General features: G+C 42.7%; 1 protein-coding gene across 2 annotated transcripts in view; it reads left to right on the top strand.

Moving 5' to 3' along the window:
• Nucleotides 1-449: 449 nt before the first annotated feature.
• BTBD9 (BTB domain containing 9) overlaps nt 450-23987 on the top strand; it is a 304691-nt gene continuing 281153 nt past the window's right edge. Inside the window, exons 1-2 of one of the 2 annotated variants that reach the window (XM_045010651.1) lie at nt 450-520; nt 22073-22283. In XM_045010651.1, coding sequence (XP_044866586.1) covers nt 22099-22283 — 185 coding nt within the window. In that variant the 5' untranslated portion in view covers nt 450-520; nt 22073-22098. Of the gene's footprint in view, nt 521-7946; nt 8061-22072; nt 22284-23987 lie in introns of those variants that run through there. The other variant, XM_045010650.1, reaches the window with a different exon arrangement.

Here is a 23987-nt window from a genome sequence, read left to right as displayed (position 1 = left end):
TTGTTCCAGTGCTCCCCTGAAAACGGGTGGGGTGGGGGTTATCTTGGCACCTTGGGAAGGGTGGGAGAGCGAGGGAAGCAGCGGGAGGCACCTTAGGTGCTTATACAGCCTGCCCCTAAGCACCGCGAGCTCCTACCCAGCCCCACTGGCTCCACGGTCTCACTCGTTACGCCCCCGCCCGGGCCGCCCCCCGCGGGCTGGGTGCCACAGAGCGAGGGGTGCTCAGCCTTTCCCACGCGCTGCGCGGCTGCAGGCTAAACCCCGCAGGTTGTTCCTGACTGTCTCCAGCGGGGCGCCGGGGCCGCAGCGCTCGCGCACAGCTCCCGAGGCTGGGACGTCCCGAGGCCCCGGCGACAGAACCAGCCACCCCTCTCCGCTCGTTGCTGTGCACGTCAGCACGTAGGGGCACGTCTGCCGTTGCTAAGGGGAGCTCAACGTTCAGGGAGGATGACGTAGTGACGCCGCGGCGCTGAGTAGAGGAAGGGGGAGGGTGCTGCTGCTGCTGCTGTCGCTCCGGCCGGTGAGTCCTGGGGGGCTGTTGCTGACCCGGCGCTGTCCTCTGCCCCCGCCCGCCCGCCCTGGGGGCGCAGAGCCCCGGCAGGGGGTGGTGCGGGGCGGGGCGCTCACCCCGCCCCGAGGCTGAGGGGGGCGGGCTCCTCCCCCGCGGGGCCCGTCGCGCTCCTCCGCCCCCTGAGGGCTCACGTGCGTCCTTTTGGGGGATTTCGGGGTCCCGGTCTGCGCTAGGGCCGCGTCCAGCGCTTGGGTGCCCGTGCGGAGCCCGACGTCGGGCGGCCGCTCTCCCGTGTGTCAAAGGTTGCGCGTCGCGCTGGCTGTCCAGGCTGCTCCGTCCCGCCGGCCCTTGGCCGAGCCGCTGCCTCCCGTCCCCTCCGGCCGCGGTTGACACCCACCCGCCGCCATGTCAGGGCCGGTGAATGCTGCCGGTGCAGAGCAGCGACCCCGGCGCAGCGCTGTGAGGCGCTAATTCGTGGTCCCAGCACTGGGGAGCACAAACGGGGGCCAGCTGCCAGGGAGGGAGTGCACCTGAAATGGCTTGTGGGGAGCAGGAAACGGGGGGTGGCGGAAGCAATATCCAGTATGACACTTGTTTTAGTGCCCCGGCAGTGGCATTATAGTTAAAGTTGCGTTATGACTTCTATTTGACCTCTCCAAATACCCTCAAATTGCCGGATTTAGTTGGATTTCTTTGGAATTTGGTGTGCCCGAGGAGAGTGCAGGGTAGCGTTAGTGACTCAAATTGTTGGGGTCAGCTGAAGTAGGGGTTGTGGCCACATAAGCCTAGAAAAAAAGTAACTGTTTTAAAGAGTTTCTAGGTGGCTTTTGGCAGGTAGGGTGGGGGGGGTTGGAGCTAGAGATGAAACTATTGATGTGATGCAGCTCAAAATGGTCTCAATCTGCTAAGTTTTACCCAAGTTAGTGCACGGTATCTACTAAGTATGTGGGGAACCCAAATTGAGGGGTGTGCGTGCACCAATACAGAAAAATGGCACTATTTACAGGCGTTGAGTTTTACAGCATATCAAGTGCTCTGAAATCCAACGGGTTACTCACATTTCTTTGAAATTTGATGTGTCTCATGGGAGTGCAAAGTAGCATTAGTAATCCAAATTTGGGATCATTTGAGCAAGGTTTGCAGTGTTACAACCCCCCTCTCCATGATTTATTTTGCCTTGTACTGTTAAATCGAGAGGTACTAATGACTGAATGAATCACAGACCTCTTTGAGACTGGCTGTGAACTAACCCTTCAATTAACATAACTAAGGATAACTTCCATTGCAGTGATGTTGTAGCTGTGTAGGCAGGGGCGGCTCTATGTTTTTTGCGGGCCCAAGCACGGCAGTTAGGTGGCCTTCGGTGGCATGCCTGCGGGCGGTCTGCGGTCACGCAGATTCGGCGGCTTTTTTACAGGTGATCTGCCGGTCCCATGGCGTCAGCGTATCTGCTGCCAAAACCGCGGGACCGGCGGACCTCCCGCAGGCACGCTGCCGAAGCCCACCTGACTGCTGCCCTCACAGCGACCGGCAGGTCGCCCCCCGCGGCTTGCCACCCCAGGCACGTGCTTGGTGCACTGGTGCCTGGAGCTGCTCCTGTGTGTAGGTCCCAGGATATTAGAAAGACAAGGTGGGTGAGGTAATATCTTTGATTGGACCAACTTCTCTTGGTGAGAGAGACAAGCTTTTGAGCTCTTCCTCAGACTTCTGTGTAGCTTGAAAGTTTGTCTTCACCAACAGAAGTCGAGCAAATCAAAGATATGACTTCACCCACATTGTCTAATAGCAGGATAAGTTAATCACAAGTCCCCATGTAAGATAAAAGGAGTGTATGGGTTAAGTGGTTGAAAGTTGGTGTAACTTGTGAGTGGTATAATTGTGGTGGCAATTTCATTTTTTTGGGGGGTATAATCAGAGTCTTTAGGAGGAAAAAATTAGCCACAAATGCTTTCAGGGAGAGGTATTGGGGGATGGAGGAGTGAGGGATAGGGGGAAAGAGGTTTGGATCTCTAGCAAATTGAGGGAGATAAATAGTGGTGAGTAGTAGAGGAGCAGTGAGAGAGGCGTGGGGATTATGGGATTTGGAGGGGTGGGATGCTGGGAAGGGGGACATGGGGATGAGTGTCAGCAGGATTGGTGTAGAATAGAAGCTGGGGCAGGGGTGACTCTGTATTTTGCCGCCCCAAGCACGGCAGTCAGGTGGCTTTCAGCGGCATGCCTGTGGGAGGTCCGCCGGTCCCGTGCCTTTGGCATACCCGCCGCCAATTTGCTGCCAAAACCACGAGACCGGTGGACCTCCCTCATGGCGACTGGCAGGCCGCCCCCCGTGGCTTGCTGCCCCAGGCACGTGCTTTGTGTGCGTTGGTGCCTGGAGCCGCCCCTGGACTGGGGTACCTGTCAACCCCACATTCTCCCCTTCTGTGTGTGTCTATATCTGGAGAGCTCTTGCCCCCCTGTGGGGGTCTGAGCCACCCTCCCTGCCCCTGGGATATAGGGGGCTTGCTCCTCTTGGGGTGACTGAGCCCCTTTCTTTGCTGTCTGTGTATGCCAAGATCTACAGGGCCCATGGCCATATACAGAGGTTGGACACCCCCGTCCCTACCCTGCTCCATGTGAGCCAGTTTTGGGGGCTGGGGGGAGCTTTACTTTTTGGGAGAATCTGATCTCCTTCCTGCCCCCATGTGACCCAGGATATAGGGAAATCCTTGCTCTTTGTGTTGAGAGTGAGAATGGGCATACTCAATACATATCACAGGCTCTGAAACACTTAGGAGGGACATGCGAACCTATACTTTCACTAACCACTGGGATAAATGGAGGGGTTCTCATGTCTGAGGCTGTCTACACTATGCAGATTTTTATCAACACGGCTGTGCTGCTAAAAGGTGTTTAGTGTAGCTGCTGTTTGTTGGCTGGAGAGCTCTCTCCAGCTGACAGAAAAATTCCACCCCCTATGAGCAGCAGCAGCTTTGTCAGTAGGAGAGTGCTCCTGCTGACAGCATGCTGTTCACCTTGGTGCTTTTCATCGGTAAAACTTTTGTCGTTCAGGGGTGTTAAAAAAACACCCCACCCAAACGACAAAAAGTTTTGCCGACGAAGTTCCAGTGTAGACAAAGCCTGAGTTATTGGTTCAGGTTGTATTCATCTCCATGGCGTGTTCTTATTCACACCTTTCAGAGCCTTATATGCTGCAGATGGATGTGTAGAGGACGACACTTCTAAGTGGTTTAAAACAGGGATTTTGAGCAATCAATTTTTTTAATTGCTCCGCTCCAGCTCTGCTCTGGCACCAATAGTGACTTCTCTGGCTCCGCTCCAGCTCCGGGCTAAAACCTGCAGCTTCACTGCTCCGCACTCCAGCTCTGGGCTCTGCTCCAAAGCCCTGCTTTAAAATCCACTTGTTTTCATGGTTTTTTTTTTTAAATTTGCTGGGCCTTATGGGAATACAGAGTAGGATTAGTGACCCAAATTGGAGGTCATTTGAGCCAACGTTTCTGGAGATATAATCTCTGAATAAAATAGCTGGTTTTTTTTGTTTTTTTAATTCTAGGGTGGTGTTTTTTGTGTGTGCAGAGCTAGACATCAAACTGTTGCTGTGATGTGGGTCAAAATGGTCTGAGTCAATTTTTACCTTTGGTAATGCATGGCACCTACTAAGTTTTTGGTGGCCCAAATTGTGAACAGTATTTAAGAACAATTTCAAAAGTTGGTGAAGAGCATGTATGTTTCAGCTTCTTTTACAACCCATTCACTCTCACCCACAGGATTCCATCTAACACTGTTAAAGGATAAAAAGGGAGTGGGGGAGAAAGGTTGCCCATGTCACCTTCCTTCTACTGTCTTCAAGCAGTGCCTCAGTATGCACGTAGACACAAGTAGCGTTAGCTCTTGGCACTAGAAAGGCTTGTCTTCACATATAGCACTACAGCTGCATGGCTGCAGCACTTTAATTAATCCCCTCCTCCCCGAGAGGAGTCTACGCGAGGAGTTAGGTCAATATAACGGCGGCGGCGTCGCTTAGGGATGTAGATTTTTCACACCCCGAGTGGTGGTGGTATACCAATGTAGGTGTGTAGCGTAGACCTGGCTTAAGATTCAGGATGTTCCAGATCCAGACCTCACACAGACACTTAACCAACTCCGCAGAAAGAATACCACACATGTATAATTTAAGAACCACCTCACAACCTTTTGCAACCTCCTTACACTTATTCACAGGATACCTTCTCAACCTACACTTTCACTGTACCATCATAACATTAAAATCTTCTCATATTCCACCTCACTGCTGAAAATAATTCTCGTAATAAAAACCCTATTCCTTGCTACTGACAAATCTACATAATTCTGCATTGAAAGGATGCATAGTGGATCCCAAAGGTGCACATGCGGCTCTTCTCTTTGCTCATATACACTGAAGGGTACAAAACAGATCTCCTCAGAGCATAATCACAGCTCTGTCACACACCTCAAGATAGTCCACACATGTCCTTATATCACAAACACACCTTTACCAACAGGGCCCAACTACTGCCTTCACCCTTTAGTGAAGGTACACCTAATGCCTGACACACTGATTGTACCTGGAATGTATGCAAATAATTCCCATTGGCTACTGCCATTTCCAGGGGACCAGGAAGGATGTGGCATGGGCAACCTTTTTTTTTTTTCCCCTTCGTTTTTTGTTCTTTAAAAGTGTTAGATGGAATCCTGTGGATGAGAGTGAATTGGTTGTAAGAGGAGGTGAAGAGCTTGTACATTTCAGCAACTATGGCACTGGCAGAGCAAAGATATGGGTGTTAACGAGACGTACTGGGGCATTGCTGCAAGAAGGGAGAGTAAAGGTTCCATGGGCAGCCTTAACTGTGCATTTCCTTGGTTTCAGAAATTTGAGTTTTGCTCAACTGAGCATTCCTGCAGGGGGACAACATAAGAATGGCCATAATGGGTCAGATCCATGGTCCAACTAGCCTAATATCTGGTCTTCCTACAGTAGCTAATGCCAGGTGCTTCAGAGAGAATGAACAGAACAGACAATCATCGAGTGATCCATCCCCTGTCATCCACTCTCAGCTTCTGGCAAACCGCGGCTAGGGACGCTCAGCACATGGTGTTGCATCCCTGCTCATCCTGGCTAATAGCCGTTGATGGACCTCTCCTTCAGGAACTTATCTCGTTCTTTTGTGAACCCCGTTATAGTTTTGGCCTTCACAACATCTCCTGGCAAAGAGTTTCACAGGTTGATTGTGCATTGTGTGAAGAAGTACTTCCTTTTGTTTGTTTTAAACCAGCTGATTATTAATTTCATTTGGTGACCCCGAGATCTTGTGTTATGTGAAGAAGTAAATAACATTTCCTTAATAACTTTCTCCACACCAGTCAAGATTTTATAGACCTCGATCATATCTCCCTTTACTTGTCTCTTTTCCCAATCTTTTAAAGCTCTCATTGTATGGAAGCTGTTCCAAACCCCTAATCATTTCTGTTGCTCTACTATGTACCTTTTCCAATTCCAATGTATTTTTTTTTAAATAGGGCAACCAGGTCTGCATGCAGTATTCCAGATGGGGTTGTACCATAGATTTATATAGAGGCATTATGATATTTTCTGTCTTATTATCTATCCCTTTCCTAATGGTTCCTAACATTGTTAGTTTTTTTGACTGCTTCTGCACTTTGAGCGGATGTTTTCAGAGAACTATCCACAATGACTCCAAGCTCTGTTTCTTGAGTTGTAACAGTGAATTTAGACCCCATCATTTTGTATGTATAGTTGGGATTATGTTTTCCAATGTGCATTATTTTGCAATTGTCAACATACTACCAAGCAACCTCAACTTTATGTTAATGTAGCTTTTTGCCTTTGAATTGTATAGATATAATTACTATAGTGTCTAAAGATTTTGGAACTCTAGGGAGACTTGAGTTCAGTTCCTGGCACTTAACCTCCGTGTCTCAGTTGTCCGACTTCTGCTTACATGTTGCGTTCCTTTCTCCCACACTTTGTCTGCTTTGTCTGTTTAGAATGCAAACTCTTCAGGCAGGAACTGCTGCTTACTGAGAGTCAGTACAGTGCCTAGCACAGTGGAGCCCTAACATTGGTTGGAATCTCTTAAGTGCTTCTGGAATATAAATAACAAGGTGTATATATAATATTAACAGGTGCTTTCAGGGTCTAAGTATCTGTTACAGAGGTGGGCAAACTGCAGCCCGCGGGCCACATCCGGCCCGCGGGACCGTCCTGCCCAGCCCCCGAGCTCCTGGCCTGGGAGGCTCACCCCCGGCCCCTCCCCTGCTGTTCCCCCTCCCCCGCAGCCTCAGCTCGCTCACTCGCTCCGCCATCCATGCAGTGCTCTGGGTGGCGGGGCTGTGAGCTCCTGGGGCAGCACAGGTGCAGAGCCCAGCCTGACCTGGTCTCTGTGCTGTGTGGGGGCATCGGCGGCATGGCTGTAGCGCCACCAGCGCACCAGGCAGCACGGTAAGGGGGCACGGAGCAGGGGGGGTTGGATAGAGGGCAGGAGAGTTCGGGGTGGTGGTCAGGGGGTGGAGGTGTGGATAGGGGTCGGGGAGGCCGTGTGGGGAACAGGGTGTTGAATGGGGGCAGGGGTTCCGGGGGCAGTCAGGGGACAGGGAGAAGGGGTGGTTGGATGAGGCAGGGGTCCTGGGGGGGGGGGCGCATCAGGAATGAGAGGAGGGGTTTGATGGGGCAGGAGTCCTGTGGGGGGGGAGAGATAGGAGGTGGGGGCCAGGCCATGACCCCTTCTCCTAACCGGCCTTCCATACAATTTACAAAACCCGATGCAGCCCTCAGGCCAAAAAGTTTACCTGCCCCTGATCTATTACCACTGTACATTGTGGAATAGCTGCTACTCAGAAAAAGCTGCTCTGGACTTATCTATGTGGGAAAGTTAGTGCAGAGTAAATTAAGGTGTGAATTTAGTGCAGTAACTAGTGTACATTAATTCCCCATATGGACACTTGGGCCTTGTCTACACTACACAGTTTTGTCGGCAAAAAGCAGCCTATTGGAGAGAGAATAGTGAGCTAATCCCGTTTTTTTTCCTTTAATTTCCCCCTCCCACAAGAAGGGAGTAGGGAGCAAGGCAAACTAAAACTTTTTTTTTTTAAATTGTAACACTGTTACATTAATTCTCAGAAATCGGGAGATTTCAGAATGTCTTAACTTCTGTGATGTACATACTGTATGGATTACTTTGAGTTACTACTTGTCATTAGCTAGAGCCAGTTACACCCTCAGTTATGCAGACACAGCTCCAGTTGATGTTAATGATAATTGCAGGGATGTATCAGGATAAAATTAATTGCTGTTCCTGCAGAATGGAAAGACATAATCTGATCTGTTTTTACAGCTTGTTTGTTGATTACAATTATAATGATACTGTGATGGGTTGGACCCCCCCCCCCCCCTTTTCAATGTGCCACCTGATGTATTGAGGTTTCACTGAGCCAGCCTGCTCCACTAGCCTGGGCTCCCTCTCCTTGTTTTTCTGAATCAGGCTCTTCGGCCTCTGGCAGCACACAGACACAGGTAAGGACGCACCAGCTGTAGAATCACACAGAGTCTGCAAAGCAGCTCTCTATGGAAAGATTCAGCTAGGAAATTGCTCAACACTCAGTGTGGAGAGAAATGCGCAGAGCTTCTTGGCCCCCTTTTCCCCCCATGATATGAATGGCAAAAACTGGGTTATGTTATAAATAAGAAATAAAATTTAACTTTTGTAGTTAATAAACTTAAGTGATTATAAGGGATAGCAAACAGAACAAAGCAGATTACTGAGCAAATAAAGCAAAACTTGCAAACTAAGCTTAATACACTCAAGAAACAGGTAACAAAATGTAATTTCTCACACTAAACGTTGTTTTAGGCCAGTTGCAGAGTTTCTGTAGCTTAGAGTTCCAGTTATTTCTCTTTACAGACTAGACTCCTGTCTTAATTTAGACTCAACCCTTGCCTTTCCCACAGCTCAGTTCCTTTGTCTCTTCAGGTACTTTCAGCAGTATTTCTTCTCTTCTCCATTGCCTTCCTGCCCAAGACCTGTTTGCCTAGCCTTAAAGGCTTCTTGCCTTATGTAAATTCTTTTTGTTTCCACTGGAAAAATACCAGCAGTGTCCAAGGTGGTACTTTGTAGTAGGTGACTTTATCACCTGACCTTGCAGTGTCAAAGCAACCATGAAACCAGGTTTATTTGCAATGTCCACAGGAAGGAACTCCTGGAAGATGGGAGATCCACATCTTCAAAGAGTTTTTCTAGTGGCCGATCAAAGCTGATTGGTTACTGTCTGGTGGGTGTCTCCAAGTATAACCACAGTTGTAATTGTTACATAGTCAATATTCCTAACTCCAGATACAGAAATGATACATGTATACAAACTGGATAATCACATTCACTAAATCATAACCTTTCCAATGATATCTTACATGAGCCATCTTGCATAAAATATATCTTAGTTATGCCATATTTATATAATACTCATATTTCTATAAATAATATGGAGCGTCACGTCACGTATAGCAACACAGTATTTTTTGTTATATTTATAGTAAGGTTTTCATACAGACTGCAGATGATACCAATGATATCTTCTATAGTAAAATTTTGATTTAGTCTGGGTCCTCTTTTTTTTTTTTTTTTCCCCCCCTTTGTACCTATTTTGAAGATTCCCAGAGAACCGGTATCAATGAAAGTGTACTGTTTATAATTCAGTGAGATTTATAGTTTTATGGATTGCATTTTAAGGACCTCTAGATTTGATAGTGTCAATGGAAAATTTGTTTTTTATTTTTTCCAATGAAATGTCTTAGATTTTTTGACTTCTAAGTATTCCATTTGTGTGTGAGATGAATTCCTATTTTTTCCACTACTGTTATCAACTTCAAAGAAATTAAGTACCACAAAGATGCATTAAAATAATTTTGACAAAATGACTTAATCCAGCAAAATCAAAGACATTCAGAATTAATTATTTGCTAATGCTTCATTTAAAAATATAAGAAGACATTCTGGTTAAGGATCATTTTGTTTACCTAAAATATTTTTTCTTTGTACTTTTTTACTAGACACTTATTTATATGAAAAAAGGATCTTTAAGATATTATTTGTGCCTATTCAACACTTTAGATAATTTCTGTTACATAACTATGGTTCTGACTGTTGGGTAGGATAATGACTCCAGAAAAGAGCATATGTAACAAAGATTTTGTTTCCAGGTAAATATCCCAAATAATATGAAATTACAGAAAAGGAAGAATTCCTTTTCGGAAAAAATATTGAGAAGAAAGAAAGAAAAGATAAGCAACTGTAGGCATTGTCTGGCTCGTGTTTCAAGGGAAGAATTGCAACTGTCTTATCACTAAAGCAGAGTAAAACAGTGATGGTGTTATGAATTGAATCCTAAATATCACCACTGTATTTATGGTTTTTATTTAAATTCTTGATTAGCTTTATCACTGATAACCAAAATCATGTAGGGGTTTTAAAGTTTTAATGCAGACCAACCCTATTCACTAACAGTGATGTGAATTAAGTACCAGCATGTCTCATGGATTTGGATCGGAATCTTAAAATTACTGATTTTATTTTTAGTTTTTAATGTATGTGGCTTGACCCTAGCAAATCTTAAATTTTGTTAAAATATTAAGGTTCAGTAACTTAAATAAAACCTTTACAATTGTTCAGGCTAGCGTTAGAGCACATATGATTCTTGCTGTTAATGGTTTCTCATCTGTAGGCAGTGTTATATACTCTGCCATTCATATATAATATAATAAAAATATATATTTAAGCATATGGATTTCAACACTTAAGACACAGTATTAATTCATTTATTTGGTATTTCCTGTGTGTTTGTGTGTTGAACTAAATCCAGACAATTTCACTGTTTTCTGATTTCCTGAGATGCTGGCTTATTGTATTGAAATATTTTGTTTTAATATTATGCAGTATGTTTTTTTATATAACAATAAAAGTTCTGGCTCTTTTTCCACTGACACAGTTCTGGGGTTAACTGCACCTCTGCTCCTCTTTTTGCCTGCTTAAGAGTACCTGTTCAGATTTTTATAGGTTCTAAAACCAGAAGGAACCATATGATCATCTAATCTGACTTGCTGTATAGCACAGGCTATAGAACTTCTCCAGAATAATTCTTAGAGCATATCTTTGGCTTCTTAGCAATCAGCTTTGTTAGGGTGTGGACCCATGTCCCTCTTCTTCCTGGCCAGGTATTTAATAGTGCAGTGATTATCCTAGAAGGTCTGACCTTAATCCACCACCTGTGATTTTCTCTCAAGGGACAATGACAAAGTTAGCAGCTGGGTAGGTAAAAATCTAGGCTTTAAAAAATGATTTTTAATACATTTTTAAAAACAAACCTATTTGAAATTGACAACCTATGTTAAAGCCTACATTTACTATAATCTATTAAAATCACTTAATATTATCTTTTATTTAATTTGTTAGTACATGTGTGCTGCTGAAGTTTTAAAGAAAGTCAAACCACTGGACTGGTGGAAGTCACTGTTTAAGCACCTTGAACCAGGGTTTGTTGAAGTGCTAAACTAGTTTTTGATAGCAGTAGCCTTTTCTACAGAGAGGATATTTTCAGAGAGGTACAGAGAAAATATTTTCTTCATTTCAGTTTATTTGACTAGTTCATTCAAAGTTAATCTGATTAGGAGTTGAAAAAGCAGGACAACTTGTCTTCCTCTTCCAATATAAGACTAAAATGTGCTGTAAGATTATATCTACTAGTTCTAAAATATTGAAGTATATGGTAACCAGAAACAGTCAATTCAGTTAATTTTCTTTTATATTAATGTTTAAAGTAGTTTTATTTAATTAATGTTATTTTTGCACATTTTAATTGAATCCCAATTTCTATCCAAATGCAACTTGACAGAAATCACAAGTGTAAAAAAAAAAGTATGATTCACTATTTTGCAAACATAATAAAACATGTAAAATTAAAAACCTGAATAAATATATGTTAAGCTATGTAATTGCATAAATATTATAGATATACTTTGTTCTGGTTAGCAAAAAGATACCAGTTTTATTGTAAAAGCTATATTTAGATGCAAATCAACGTGTTTTAATGGTTACTGTGACCCTAAACTCTGGATGCCAACTGGCAGAGGGCACTAGTGTATATAGGGGTATAGGATCCTCCTGGATTCAACAAAAGAATGCAGTGTAAAGTGTCTAATTAAAGCATGTCTTACACTGGTCCTCATAACCACTGTGAGATGTATGTTTCGAAAATATGTTCAGAATTGTGTGTTTTATACTAAAAATGATCTTCTCTAGATCTGTAGTTAAAAACAGGTCACTGAAAGGTAGTGTGTCTTGAAACAAACTCCTTCAGACAGAGGAGTAAGAGAGAGACATCTCCTGTGGGGACCATTGTATATTGTATGTGATACAATAGGATTGTATTAGCATTCTAAGTCAAATGCTAATGAAGAGCTGGGGGAAACTTCAGAAGAAAACTAACATAAAAAGTAAATAGCGGGGAGGGGGAAAATGGTACCTTTTTTGACGTAAACATAAAAGATCTGTATTGGTATATTTGGGAGTGAAAAAATATACCCTGGTATCTTTCACCTACTAAGTAAACTGACAGTGAGTTTGCTTCATGAAAAGGAGAGCTCAGCAAGGCTTGATTGAAAGTGCTGGAGAGTACTTTGGGTGAGAGAAACTTCTTTAGACAGTTTCCTTAGGTTGAAACACGACAATAACTTGTTAGTTTCGTATTTGGAATGTGTGTTATGATATTTTATATGTAATCATTTGTTCCTACCACTCACACTGGTTTTTATCTGAATCTCTATTCTTTCTTAAATAAATATGCTTTTGGTTTATAATTGAACTCAAGTGTTGTGTGTGTGATATAGGAGCAGTGGTCTAAGGTAAAACTGGTAAACTGTGGTACACTGTACCTTTGGGATGAGATGATCTGGGATTTCTGTCAGTATCCAGTGATCAGGGGCTGGACACCACAAAGGTACACTTTGAAGGAACTTGGGGGCTGGGGTGAATCTATTGTCAAACTGCCAGGCAAAGACAGAGCTGGTGTAGCCCAGAGAAGAGTGCTTGAGTGGCTGACAGACTAATTGTGTTTGTTAGCTAACAGCCAGCTAACACAGGCAAGACTCCCTAGCACTGGAGGCAGTTGGTGACAAGGTGACTCGAATACCCCAAGAAGCATCACAGTTGGTAACTGTGAATCACTGGGAATCAACTTTTCTGTAGGAATATAACTAAAAAGTGTGAATGCAAAGTTAGATCAGAACTAATGATTTACATTAAGGTTTCCTGCTTGCTGATTTAAGTAACAATTAAAATTGGCGGTTTAAATTACTTTGATTTAAATCAGTCTATCCTGATTATCAGTACCCAGCCAGAGCACAATACATTTATTTTAGGACAAACACATTGCTGAAAAAATATATAGTAAAACAATCTACATGCTAGTTTACCAGGTGCTGTCCATCTTCCACATGGAAACACAGCAAGTTTTCCATTCCTTCAGACCCTTCCATCTAGATTTTGCCCTCTTGGTTACAACCTCATGTCAGTTTTTTAATCAAAATGGAGTACATTTCTCAATTCAGGCTAGCTCTTTTTATCACAAGCTCATTCTTTGTTTCTGGGCCTCTTGAACTCAGTCTGAACCAGTATATGTGATTCACCCCGGGAGGTAGTACTTCTCTGAAGTTGTTTACCTTTTCCTGGGTCTACAGTATTTACTTACCACTGGTTTTAATTGCTGGAGCAAACTCTGTAACCTTCTTCCCTGGAGCTAGAATGCAGTCCTTGGCTCTCAAAAATAGAGATTTCACTTAAAGTGAAATACTTTCAAGATACTGCATGTGTCCATATCTGTCACATTAACTAATTGTCAAGCCACATGAATTGAAGCAATTTTGTCTTTGCAGTAAAACGATTGTATAAACATTTGCTATGTAGTTAGACTACAATAATGGAAAGTAGCTTTATATTTGAAGAATTTAACAATGTTCTGTTGTGTGCTTCTTAAAACGTATTTAGTCTCTAAAACAGCAAAATACTTTGCCAGTAAAAATAGAAACTCACCCAAGTCCTTCTCTCACTGACTCTTAGCCCCCAATTTTCACTTACTTAGACATAACTCCTTTTTCTAAGAAAAGGTGGTAGTGAGGGATAGGGGATAATTGAATTTAAGAAAAATCCTTGTTTGTAACACACAGCAAACTAAGTATAATCTGATAAAGACAAGATCACAGCCAGCATTCACTGCTCTTATTATAAATCAGACTTGGTTTATACATAATTTTGTTTTGTGCTTTGCGATTATTCAGTTTACTTGTTAATTGAATTTTCTTAAACTTATCATCATTCACAAAGGACTTCACATATGGGCATCAATAAGCCAAAATTTAGTACTGAATTTATATTAAAACAAAAAAACTTAAAAATATTCATAAATCCCTCATCTTCATGCCACTCCAAGAAGATGGCATGTAAGCAACCATTCTGTCTTACTGCTGGTCTACACTAAAACTGTAAATTGACCTACTTACAGCTGTGTCTACACCGCGCTATGTTGACATGAGACGCTCTCCCGCCGACTTATCTTCTGCCTCTCGGGGAGTTGGAGTACAGGCGCAGGAGAGCGCTGTGCCATCTACTTAGCTTGTCTTCCCCAGACCCGCTAAATCAACACCATTGCATTGATTGCAGCACTGCTTATTTAGCCAGAAGTATAGAGAAGTCCTTAGTAAAAGCAGCATTATTTTTCAAACATCTTCTATTGACACTCTCTGCTGGTATTTTGAATGGGAAAAAGAGACTCATGATTGACCTTTTTTGTTGTTCCTGTTTGAGAGTTGTATGGTGCAAATTCTGCAGATCATGATTTTGGTTTTGTGCATTGCATTCCTACTTTGTATTTCTGCGCAGCGTAACTTATTCTGGGTAAATGCTCAAAAAATGCTACATAGTTTACTGAATGTTATTTAAGTTCTTTATTTTTTTTCCTTTTCCAGCCATGGCATAAACAGTACTAATACATTGTGTAACCAATACCTGACTTCATTTTTCACAGGTTCTTAGCTGAAAGAGGTATCCACCCAGAAATGTATATGCCCTTTTTTTTTAGTATTGGAGTGGGGAAGTGATTGAGGGCACTTCTGGTTTAACAAATTAGTATTTGAGATTGTGTAGGTGATACAATATTAGTATGTCCTTAGGTTTACTGAACAGAACAAAATTTTAGTTAAATTTCTGTGGAGTACCCACTACTATAGCATCTTGGTTGTTGAAGGTACAATTAAACCAATCAAAGTTTGGAAGACCAGTTGGAGTAAATTGTAGGTCTATCATGATGTTTGTAAACAAGGCCTTGTAATCTGATAGACCTTGCTTTTTGTGCTAAAGCTTGCTAACCTCAGGGAACGGCTACACAAGAGAGTTTAAAGTGATATAGCTGCACCACTGTAAGCTTTCTAATGTAACTGCTCTAAGCCAACAGGAGAGAAGTTCTCCTGTTGACATAGTGCTGTACACACTGGGGCTTGGGTTGTGATTTATTTACCTTCCTGAGTGACATAAATTATGCCGACATAAGATGTAGTGTAGACAATCTGCTAGTCTCTGGTGAACCACCAACACATGCAAGTTATAGCCTTAATGCCCTACCACTGTTCTTGGCAATAAAACTACAAGAACAATCAGAAAGAGCTACCCAGCAGATATTTCCCACCATGATGGGATAGAGACAGGTGAACTCTTCAGATCTCAGACTATTTCAGGCTTTATAGATCACCTTAAATTGCATCCAGAGTTAAGTATTTAGCAAGTGCAGAGCACTACTGTAATGGGTTTTTAGTAGTTTCACACATTTTTAAGGTAAACTACTTCCAAGTCACTTCAAAGGTAACCTGAATTAAAGCCATTCCAGTAATCTAGCCTAAAAGTTATAAAAACATAGATCACTATAGATTTTGTGTTTGAGGGAAGAGGCCACCATTGCCTAACCAACCTTGGATGAAAAAGTGATGCTATGAATGAATGCCACTCTGTGGGAATCCCAAAGTAACAATGGAAAGAGTATGAATTCTAAACAGATACCAGGGTCAGAAATACATATTCTGCCCTCATCCAGCCATTTCTCCTCTTCATGTTTATTCCTATTAACAAGTTTGATTCATTAGTATCTTTGTTAATTCAGTTTTGGAATTTGGCACCAAAGAAGTGTACATTTGAATGTTGTGTGCAAGTTGGTAGTGGTATAATTGATAACGTTTCTTGCTTTCATTCAGTGGCCATAAACAGACAGTGAACAGGAGTGGTAACAATAGAATCTTGCATACGAGAACCAGTGGAAAAAAAGGAATAATTATAATTAAGTACATCCATCTGTCCCCTATGTAAGAAGAAAGCATGAACTCATCAAAAGGCACTTCCACTATTGCTTGCGTAGTACTATAGATGATCCAGAAAAATTGTATACACCAAATTAAAAAGAATAGTAAGAGGACCAAAAAATGCTGCTATGGTTAAACAGAGTAAAAGAAACAGAGGTAAACAGGCATCCTTTAAAAATTGGAAGTCAAATCCTAATGAGGAAAATAAAAAGGAGCATAAACTCGGGCTAGGCAAGTGTAAAAGTATAATTAGGCAGGTCAAAAAAGAATTTGAAGAGCAACTCGCAAATATTAAAAAACTAATAGCAACATTTTTTTTTATAAGTACATCAGAAGCAGGATGCCTGCCAAACAACCAGTGGGGCCACTGGACAATCAAGGTGCTAAAGGAGCACTCACGGAAGATGATGCCATTGCATAGAAGCTAAGTTAATTCTTTGCATCAGTTTTCACTGCAGAGAATATGAGGGAGATTCCCACACTTGAGCCATTTTTTTTAGGTGACAAATCCTGAGGAACTGTACCAGATTGAGGTGTCGGTAGAGGTGGTTTTGGAACAAATTGGTAAATTAAACATTTAATAAGTCACCAGGACCACATGGTGTTCACCCAAGGGTTATAAAGGAATTCAGATATGAAATTGCAGAGCTACTAGCTGTGGTATGTAACCCTTTGCTTAACTTAGCCTCTGTACAAGATGACTGGAGAGCTAATATAAATCTGATTTTTAAAAACGGTTCCTGAGTGATCTTGGCATTTACAGATTGGTAAACCTAACTTCAATACCAGGCAAACTGGTTGAAACTATAGTAAACAGAATTATCAGACACATGGATGAGCATGATTTGTTGGAGAAGATTCAACTCAACTTTTGTAAAGGCAAATTGTGCCTCACCAAGATATTAGAATTCTTTGACTGCGTCAACAAATGTGTGGCCAAGGATCAGGGGTGGCTCTAGACCTTTTGCCGCCCCAAGCACGGCGTCATGCCGTGGGGGGCGCTCTGCCGGTCGCCGGTCCTGCGGCTCCAGTGGACCTCCTGCAGGCACAGCTGCGGGAGGTCCACCGAAGCCGCGGGACCAGTGGACCCTCCCGGCGACCGGCAGAGCGCCCCCCCGCAGCATGCCGCCCCAAGCACGCGCTACCTCAGCCAGTGGACTGATGTAGCCTTATCACAGCAGTGCTGCAGTTCCTCTATAAGCTGGGGGGAAGGTGCTTTCCCATTTTCTCTCCTTCATATCTGCTACTCAGGCACGCGCTTGGCGTGCTGGGGCCTGGAGCCACCCCTTCCAAGGGTGACCCAGTGGATATAGTGTACTTGGACTTTCAGAAAGCTTTTGAACAAGGTCCCTTACCGGAGGTTCTTAAGCAAAGTAAGCAGTCATGGAATAAATGGGGGAAGATTTTCTCATGGATCATTAACTGGTTAAGAGACAGGAAATAAAGGGAAGGAATAAATGGTGAGTTTTCAGAATGGAGAGAGGTAAATAGCAGGGTCCCCCACGGATTTGTAGTGGGACCAGTGCTGTTCAATGTTCATAAATGATCTGGAAAAAGGAGTAAACAGTGAGGTAGCAAAATTTGCTGCTGATACAAAATTACTCAGGATAGTTAAGTCCAAAGCAAAAGAGTGAAGAGTTAACAAAGGGATCTCACAAAACTGGGTGACTGGGCAACAAAATAGCAGATGAATTTCAATGTTGATAAATTCAAAGTAATGCACACTCGAAAACATAATCCCAACTATACATACAAAGTGATGGGATCTAAATTAGCTATTACCACTCAAGAAAGAGATCTTGGAGTCATTCTTGTTAATTCTTTGAAAACATCCACTCAGTGTGCAGCAGCAGTCAATAAAGCTAACAGGATCAGGAACCATTAGGAAAGGGATAGATGATAAGACAGTAAATATCATAATGCCATTATATAAATCCAAAGTATGCCCACACGTTGACTACTGCGTGCAATTCTGGTCATCCCGTCCCAAAGATATATTAGAATTGGAAAAAGGTACATAGTAGGGCAACAAAAATTATTCGGGTTATGGAACAGCTTCCGTATGATGAGATATATTAAAAAGACAGACTGTTCAGCTTGGAAAAGAGGTCACGGGGGGCGGCGGGGATATGATAGAGGTCTATGAAATTGTGAACGGTGTGGAGAAAGTGAATAAGGAAGTGTTGTTTAGCCTTTCATATAACAGAAGAATCAGAGGTCACCATTAAAAGGCAGGAGGCATAAAACAAATAAAAGGAAGTTCACGCAGTGCACAGTCAACCTGTGGAACTTGTTGCCAGGGAATATTGTGAAGGCCAAAACTATAACTGGATTCAAAGGAGAATTAGGTAAGTTCATGGAGGATAGGTCCATCAATGGCTATTAGCCAAGATGGTCAGGGATGCAGCCTCATGCTCTGGATGTTCCTCAGCCTCTGACTGGCAGATGCTGGGAGTGGATGACAGGAAATGGATCACTTGATGATTGTCCTGTTCTATTCATTCTCTTTGAAGTATCTGGCAGTGGCCACTGTAGGAAGAGAGGATACTGGGCTAGATGGACCATTGGTCTAACCCAGTATGATCATTCTTATGTTCTTAGTTTCCAAACCAATTCTGAATATCAAATTAAAAGTGTGCTGACCAATACAGCTTGTGCCTGAAACTGCTTTGGGTACTCTTGTAGCTGTTGTGCAAGTGGTGAGATTGCAAAATTGCATACATGAGTCATCCTTGGTAGTAACATCATCTAGGGGCTTGGCTACACTTGAAAGTTGCAGCGCTGGGAGTTACAGCGCTGGTCGTGCAGCTGTGCAGGGCCAGCGCTGGTGTGTGGCCACACTCACAGCTACCAGTGCTGGTGTGTGGCCACATTTGCAGCATTTACAGCGCTGTTGGGAGTGCTGCATTATGGGCAGCTATCCCAGCATTCAAGTGGCAACAACCTGCTTTTCAAAAGAGGGGGGTGGAGGGTGGTGTACTGTGACAGGGAGCGGGGAAGATAGAGTGGATTTTTGGAGCCAACACTGTGTGTTAGCTTCCCTGGATTGAAAAATCACAAAACATTCGCGAACCCTTAGTCTTAATTGCAAACAGCCTGCATCCAACGCTGTTTCTCTGTCAAGCAAACTGCTTGCCTCTCATTTGATCGTTCACAGCCAGGTACAGATAGCTCCTGTTTGCTGTGATCAGTGTTTGTTTTTTAGATAAGCAGTTCAATGGAGCTCCGATCCGGAATTCACAACAAAACAAAGAGAGGCTGCATAACAAAACAAAGAAAGTAATTTAGTTAAAAGCATTATGGGATATCTCCTTATTCCCTGGAGGCCAATAAAAGCGCTGGTGTGTGTCCATACTTGATGAGCAGCGCTGGATCACCAGCGCTGCAATCGCTACACCCCAACCTGGCCAGGTGTACAGCCAGCGCTGCAGCCAGGGAGTTGCAGCGCTGGATGTGCCTTGCAGGTGTGGACGGTTACTAATTGCAGTGCTGGAAAGCCTCTACCAGCGCTGCAACTTGCAAGTGTAGTCAAGCCCTAGGACTGTTAGTTTTAATGGCTGTAATGCAAAGCTGAATCATCTTGAGAAAAATCTTAGAGTTGTAAGGTGGCCTGTATATCACCTTGATCTCTAGATTTATTTGGTACTAGGGTGTATTCAAATTCATTTTCAAGGGTGAGTCACCTCCTGCGCTGCATCTTAAAATTAAAAAGTATGGGCATACACTGTCACTGACCCTGCCTGGATTTATATCTCATGAAGTAACCAGCAGGGCAGAGATCAGCCAGTTGGCGTCATTGGCAACTTCCTGCAATGTCTCTGCAATGCAGGCGTGATCAGGCAGTGCCATTTATGATTAAATAATGGCTGTACTTGGCCTAATTCCAAACAGATTATGCACTGAATGTGACCAGAACCTCTATTTCAAACCAGCTTTAGTATCTTACAGTGCCCTACTCAAGGTTGAAAGGTAAATTCTAACCCCCCAACACTTGATCTATATCAAGTTATCAGTCATCTCAATCCTTTGTTGCTACAGAATTGGAAAAGTTCCCACACCGGTAGCCAATCCATTTCTTGGAAGTCTGCATCTCCAGCAATCAGAATAGTTGTAGTCCATACTCTTGACTAGCACAACATTGTGCCTTTCAGAGGGCAAATCCCATCTATTGGGCTAAATGGCAAAGCCTCCCAGAAATATTCCCCGAAACCAGATTCTACGTATCATCCTATACACCAGTGATACTCAGACTTCAGTGGTTCAGGAGCCAAATTAGTAGTCAGTATTACCCAAAAGAGCCACAGTAGTGTGAATTCACCATTGCATTTACTATAGTACTATGTATTCATATTTAAACAGAATGATGGGAAATATTTAGTTATTCTGAGGAGCATTGCATGTCCCCAGAAGCTGGGCTGCACAGAAATAAACGTTAACTTCTAAAATTCCCTTGTCCCCTCTGTGAAATCATTTTGGTACTTCCTGGTTCACAGAAGGTATCCCAGAATACATCAATCTGTGTTATCACAAATATTGTGGCTTGTGTTTAGTTGCAATGAGAACTCTGGTATTTGTGGTACTGCTTTCTTGGATACGTTCAGTGAACAAGGAAATTCCAAGAGGGTATCAAAGAGGGAAAATAACTCAAAAAAAATTAGTAAAAAATTTCTGAACTGAATGCCTCCTAAAGCCCAATGGTGGAGGACACTCAACACACAAATCTAACAAATTTTGCTCCCCCACATTTTTTGGGGAAGTTATAGGAGACTAACAGTCGAGGCTTAGAATAGAATGGCCATCACCCCCTTAATTTATGGTATAATATTGAAATTTCCTATAATAATGCTAATGAAGTCAAGGACATATCACCCTTTATGGCAGGGTTTCTCAAACAGGGGTCGCCGCTTGTGTAGGGAAAGCCCCTGGTGGGCCGGGCCGGTGTGTTTACCTGCCCCGTCCGCAGGTCCAGCCAATCGCGGCTCCCACTGGCCACGGATCGCTGCTCCGGGCAATTCGTGGCCAGCTCCGGGCAGTTCTCGGCCAGTGGGAGCTGGGTTCGGCCGGACCTGCGGACGGGGCAGGTAAACACACCAGCCCAGCCCGCCAGAGGCTTTCCCTACACAAGTGGCGACCCCTGTTTGAGAAACCCTGCTTTATGGCTATCTGCATGTTCAATTTAAGCTTGTGAATTTCCAGAGGTAAAGTATATGGCCAGAGAATCAAGTGGGGTAAGTTTCTGGTCTGTTAGGTGAGAAGAAATTATTCAGAGGTATATTTTCTGTTTAAATATAGACAGCATGTTTCTCTCCCCAAGTGATATTTGAAGTTTAAGGAATGCTATTTCAAATTATACACCACATGGGTACACATACTGAGTGAAATAAATAGCTAAACCATATGCCTTGTAAATGTCATTTCTTCCCTCAAGAGATCTTCTAGACTCTGCAATTGAAGAGCAGGTCTTTTTTCTCATAAAGCCTCTTCAGTCTGAAAATACACTTAGTGGAGATGGCTTCCCAGTGGAGTCCTCTAAGTCTTTCAAGGATTTACTGGAATCTCTGCCTGGTAGAATTTTGCTCTCGGAACAATCTTCATATGTTAGTCATTAAGAATCACTAATTATTTCAGTTCTAGAAAATTAATCTGGATCCAGTCAGAATATGTCATGAACACTCATAATCTGGCTAATTACTGATGAAAACACTTTAGCATAGATTTTAGTATTTAGACTAAGCCAGTTTAGTCAGATAATGATTTCTCTCTCCCAGGTCAGTCAACTAATTTTTAATATATATAGAGTTTTGTCATTTGTGAATCATTTAGAAGTGCAGAAGCTTTATAGCCCATTCAGTTACTTTGATTTGATTGATGGCATCTTGTTGATTTAGAACAGGTGCATTGGCAGAATAAAAGTATGGTGGAGATATCTGAAATCAAACTGAAATATAATTTTTGAAGCAAGTTGAGTGGGTTCCCATTGTAATTGACTTAGCAAAAACCTCACTAAATAATTGTTATCCCTTGTAATTGTCCAAATTCCATCTACATTAGCTTTTTTGTAATTGTAACTTGTTCTCTGAGGTAATTTCAGTATCCAGTTTTAAAAATGCTTATAGTTCTTTTCTTTCTTCCTATAGGCTGCCAATACCATCACTTCATCAAGATGAGTAATAGTCACCCACTCCGTCCTTACACAGCTGTGGGGGAAATTGACCATGTTCACATTTTGTCAGAGAATGTTGGCGCTCTGATGAATGGGGAGGAGTATAGTGATGTTACCTTTATTGTAGAAAAGAAACGTTTTCCTGCACATAGAGTGATTCTGGCTGCTAGATGCCATTATTTCAGGTGATGTATTGCTTCTTGTCCAGCATACAGGAAACTTTGTGTATGAAATATTATTATTATTATTTATTATAATACCCTGGGAAGTTCAGAGAAATACTCTCATAATTGGCTATTTACTGAACATGACCTTTCTTGTGTGAATGCTTCCCGTGCATCAAACCATTGTGGCCAACTGTAAAAAGCTGGAAAATACCATGACATCATAATGTTTTTTACTTTCATTAAATTGAGCTCTCAGTTTACAGATTAAAAAGAAATAAACTTCAGAACACAAATGGGATGATGTAAATACGATGTTGGTTTCCTCTGTAAAATAAAAGTGTAAATACAGGTAACATGCTTGTATCATAGAATCATAGGACTGGAAGGGACCTCAAGAGGTCATCTAGTCCAGTCCCCTGCACTCATGGCAGGACTAAGTATTATCTAGACCATCCCTGACAGGTATTTGTCTAACATGCTCTTAAAAATCTCCAATGATAGTGGTTCCACAACCTCCCTAGGCAATTTATTCCAGTGTTTAACCACCCTGACAGGTAGGAAATTTTTCCTAATGTCCAACCTAAACCTCCCTTGCTGCAATTTAAGCCCATTGCTTCTTGTCCTCTCTTCAGAAGTTAAGAAGAACAATTTTTCTCCCTCCTCCTTGTAACAACCTTTTATGTACTTGAAAAATGTTATCACGTTCCCCCTCAATCTTCTCTTTTCCAGACTAAACAAACCCAATTTTTTTTAAATCTTCCCTCATAGGTCATGTTTTCTAGACCCTTTAATCATTTTTGTTGCTCTTCTCTGGACTTTCTCCAGTTTGTCCACATCTGCACTGAAATGTGGCACCCAGAACTGTACACAGTACTCCAGTTGAGGTCTAATTAGCATGGAGTAGAGTGGAAGAATTAGTTCTGGTGTCATGCTGTAACAATTCTGGTTCTGGTGGGACCCAACTGAGAGAGTCAATTCAGGACAAATTGCTTAAAGCAGAGCAGTTACAGCCCAAGGCTGGGGTTTCTGTGAACCAAGGCAAACCAAACCAGCCAAACAGCGAAGACTTTGGTTTTACCCCACTGGCTAACTGTAAGTCACACAAGCAATTCCCTTAGACACTCCAGTGTCCCAGTATCACCACCAGTGCCACTCGTTATGGGGACAAATAGTTATGAAAACCAATACCCCAGTAAAAGAAAAGATGTTCTCTCAATCCCAAAGGACCAAGCCTCAAACCCAGGTCAATATACAAATCAGATCTTACCCACAAATCACGCTGTTGCCAATCATTTAGAATCTAAAATCTAAAGGTTTATTCATAAAAGGAAAAAAGATATAGGTGAGAGCTAGAATTGGTTATCTAGAATGGAATCAATTACATACTGTAATAGCAAAGTTCTTGGTTCAGGCTTGTAGCAATGATGGAATAAACTGCAGGTTCAAATAAAGTCTCTGGAGTACATCCCCAGCTGGGATGGGTCATCAGTCCTTTGTGTAGAGCTTCCGTTTGTAGCAAAGTCCCTCCAGAAGTAAGAAGCAGGATTGAAGACAAGATGGAGGAGCTACAGCAACTTTTTATAGTGTCTTGCCATGTGGTCTCTGCTTTCTTTGTCCCAAAGACAAGCTGTCCATCACATGGCATGGAAAACCTCAGTCACAAGCTGTTTCTGCCTTCTTTCAATGGGTCAGTTGTATAGCTGATGGTCCTTAATGAGCCAT

This window comes from Mauremys mutica, chromosome 3, assembly GCF_020497125.1.
Source record: "Mauremys mutica isolate MM-2020 ecotype Southern chromosome 3, ASM2049712v1, whole genome shotgun sequence".
NCBI lineage: Eukaryota > Metazoa > Chordata > Testudines > Geoemydidae > Mauremys > Mauremys mutica.
Note: the sequence above shows the minus strand (reverse complement) of the source record. Positions and strands in the feature narration are given on the sequence as shown.